Genomic DNA, 4047 nt, shown 5'->3' with positions numbered 1-4047 from the left:
CCCATAGACAGAACCTGCGAAGGCGCAGAGCTGCGCTCATGGCGCGACACTCTCCCCGTGATTGGGCTCACCTTTTTTGTGGTTCCCTTAATATCGGCGCGCTGGTGGTACCTGCTGTACGCGCGAGAAAGGGCAGAGTGTGCCTCCGTTTTGTGAATTGTCTTTCTTTCTTTTTTGAGTTATTCTCCCAATTATATTTTGAATTACATTTTGCATGTTGCTTTGATTTTATTTGTTTACATTCTGAACCCATTTGAACCATTCTTCCCTTATAATTTTGTGAAAACATTTTGCTTTAACATTTGTTTGCAAAATGCTGTATACGTAGGCGGGTGCCATTGGAGGTGGTAGATAAGTATGGGCGCCCATGGGCGAGTAGGATGAGACATCATCCACATCAACTGCGTTACACCCCGTAAAGTAACAAACAGCGGTGAAGGATGTATGGGAGATGGCACGGAATTGGCTACATTTTGAGCCGATAGATACACTTGGACAAAGTGCGCCCGGGAGGTAACTACTTCATCTCATCATTAACTTTACAAATTGATGACTGGGAGGAGAATCTGTTTTGATACATACTAAGGTACGTTTCTTAAGATAAAGACATGGAGGGAAAAATAAAAGAACAAGAAGAAGAGAAGAAAGAATGGAAAATAAAGAAGGGAAAAGAAAGAAAAAGAAAGGAAAAAAGGAAACAAGGAAAAAATGCAGAGACCAAATAAATAAGCCATGGGCACATGACCAATAAAGTGCTGTATAAAAAATCTCTCTAAGTGCGTTTTTTTTTAGCATTCCGGGAAGTTGTGTGTATCCATGGCGCGCATTAGGATGTCGTGTGGTCGATTGTATTTACGTATCAGAGGACAAAAAATATGATACTAGCAGTATAAGAAAAACGGAGTCCACGTGCTAACCACAGCCTTTTTTTTCCCTTCTTTTTTTGCTTTGTTTTTACTTTAACATTAGCATGTCGTGCGAATACAAATAATTGAAAGTGAAAAGTCGGCGGATTTTAATTTGCTTTGCCTTTTCTTGCATGGAATAAATTGAAACGCTTCGCCTATTTTTTTTTTTCTTTTGTTTTCCTTGCTTCCTTTATTTCTGGGTTTAAATTATTCAAGCACAGTTTTGCAAGTTGCGTTATTGATAACACAATTTTGTTCTGTTTTTTTTTTTGAGCATTGCAAGAAAAAAATAATAAACAAGGGACAACAGGTCCGCCCCATAATTAATATGGTACTATAGTCCTATCTGTTCTTGTTTTTTTTTTCACATGGTGTCTTAATGCTTCGGGCAGCGAGGGGATGAATAGCCTTAAATGCCTATTTGATAAAGGAGCTGCCCTTTTGTATGAAGCTGTGCTACCATATAGCAATTAAATGTGTAAGCACGTGAATAGTTGAGTGCGTTCAAGGTGTACAAAAAGTTCAGTTGTTGTATCAAGTTTTGGGGGGGTTTATGGTTTGAATAATATCACGCTTTAAGGCATTACAGTCTCTGTAGAAAATTTATAAATAAGAACACATACCGTACTATTATCAAAATGTAAAATGCACAATGAACTGTTATAGACGGAATTGGCAAAAGACACAGTTATCATAATAAGGGAATGAATAGGAAGAAAACGGTGTAGTGCACAGAAAAATGGATCATGAAAATTCAAATATTACAGGAAGTAATGGATTCAATATTTTTATATATATTTTACTAATTTTTGATTTACACATATGTACTACGGATGCAAAAAAGGAAGAATGGGACACACACAAAATTAGGTCTTACACGGAAATCATAGTGTACGTTATAAGAGCCTTGTGTAATTTTTCACAAATGAACGTCTTAATTGTTCTACGCGACACATACGATATTTTCATGAAATGTACGTAGCGTTCATAATATTGTGAATTTAGAAATATACAGGCCTTTTAATTAGAAAACACGTCTAAATATCATTATGGAAGTGTTCCTTCAAATTATAAGTATGATTATGGATGTTAAGGATATTGCAGACCGAAAGGAACTGTGCATTATATTATAATTGAGAAATAGAAGAAATGAATGTATATGAAATAAACATTCCATGTGTTTTACTTCGTTGATAAGGTTTCACGCGGGAAAAAAAAAATTCGGTGCACTTTTCACACTTTAAACCTTGAACCATGCGACGTATGTGTAGTGCTTTAGGCCTTCATCATACTACGCACCGTTGTGCACCTATTTTCGCCGACGTAGGAACAGTGAACGTGAACGAAATGCAAAATTCTACATTCAGAGAATAATGATCAGTGGCATTATTTGAATAAGGAAAAATGTGTTAAGGAGGAATTTCGGAAAGGCTGAAATAATAAAAACGGGGGGGAGGCTGATCCATGTTTTTATCCTTTATTAAGCAATATTACTTGGGTAATTGTTGAACATGGAACTGGTGTAGTCGCGTAATTCCAGTTGTATCTTCAATCCCGGAAAAAGGGGACCACTTCTTTTTTAAGTATCACTATTGTATTAAGTATATACTTACAATCGTTTGGGGAACTCCCTTAAAGTTATTCTGGGTTGCATTTCTTATATTTTTTTTTGTCCATTTTTGTTAATTACTCCGTTTGTTTTTTTGTTTTTGTGATAAACTGGAATTTTTTTTTTAAATTGTGTAATATGCCAGCTCGTCCTAATAATTATATTTTTTTAAGTATGCACGCGACAGGATTCATTTGATAATTCTTTTTTGTAGTAAAGGAACTTTTACACTGGATCACATTTATGTGATCATTGACTAAGTGAATTTTGCAAAAAGGAGGAAGCTTTATTTGTTGCTCGTTATGGCGCTTCCCCTATTTTTTTAAATTTTAGGTAATCTTATTTTTGTTCTATCCTCATATAATGGTCGAAAGGGAATCTCGCGATGAGGAAATATGCTTAAGAGGAACTCAGCTTGATGGGGCACCAATGCATGATTCATTTTTTAATAAAGATGGGTTACTATTAAGAAGCTACGGATGGTTAGTAAAAAACGCCATAGGCATTATAATACTAATTCATGGAATTAAATGTCATGCAAGGCTGAACTTTTTAAGACCTAATGTAGAGGTAATAAACGACGATAACGTTATAGTGAAGGATGAAAATAATTACTACATTTATAAAGATAGCTGGGTAGAATATTTTAATAAACATGGATATTCCGTTTTTGGGTTAGATTTACAAGGCCATGGTCTATCGGATGGCTTTGAGGGGCTCAGTCATAATGTAAGAGAGTTTGACGATTTCGCCTATGATGTAATGCAGTATATTAGGAACATTCAGCATAGCTTAAATAGGTGTAATGTTCATGATGAGGGGTGTAGATTGCCATTTCGAGAGGATAAGGTATATGAGACGAGGCATCTGCCCATTTACGTAGTCGGTTTTTCTCTCGGGGGGAGTATTGCTTTAAGGATGCTACAAATATTAGGGAAGTCACAAATAGAAAATACAGGACTAAACATCAGCGGGTGCATCTCCATCTCTCCGATGATAACTGTGGAGAAGCTACCATCAAAAAATTCCTTTTTATTTCAGCAAGTTTATCTCCCAATGTCGAAGTTCATTGCTGATTGGTTTCCCACGGTAAGACTTATTACCAAGTATCCATATAAAATGTATCCGTATGTTAAATATTTTATGGAGTATGATAAGATTCGGTCTAAGGAGGCCATCACGTGTAGATTTGGCTATGAACTTTTAAGAGCAATCGAGAACTTAGACAATGACATAGAATATATACCTGAGGATATCCCTGTGTTGATTATTCATTCGAAGAGGGATATTTTGTGCTGCTATAAAGGATCCCTATCGTTGTTCAATAGGCTTCATGTGAAAAATAAAGAAATGCACACATTAGAGGATATGGAACATATCGTCGTTTGGGAGCCCGGGAATGAAAAAGTTTCAGAGAAGATCATGGATTGGATTAAGAGTCTTGCGTCGTCCGAACTGGGCAACGCGTCTGAGATGAGCAACACATCTGAGGGAACGAGCAGGTCAGCGAGAGAGAAGTATCTGACGTAA

The 4047-nt window shown here is 36.4% G+C and overlaps 1 protein-coding gene across 1 annotated transcript; it reads left to right on the top strand.

The window, feature by feature from the left end:
* Positions 1 to 2880: 2880 nt before the first annotated feature.
* On the top strand, positions 2881 to 4047 carry AK88_05635 (uncharacterized protein; the record flags this gene model as incomplete). Its single annotated transcript, XM_012483237.1, has 1 exon — positions 2881 to 4047. The coding sequence occupies one exon, from the start codon at positions 2881 to 2883 to the stop codon at positions 4045 to 4047; it is 1167 nt and encodes a 388-aa protein (XP_012338660.1).

Source organism: Plasmodium fragile (assembly GCF_000956335.1).
Source record: "Plasmodium fragile strain nilgiri unplaced genomic scaffold supercont1.189, whole genome shotgun sequence".
Taxonomy (NCBI): Eukaryota; Apicomplexa; class Aconoidasida; order Haemosporida; family Plasmodiidae; genus Plasmodium; species Plasmodium fragile.
This window is presented reverse-complemented; position numbering and strand designations above follow the sequence as displayed.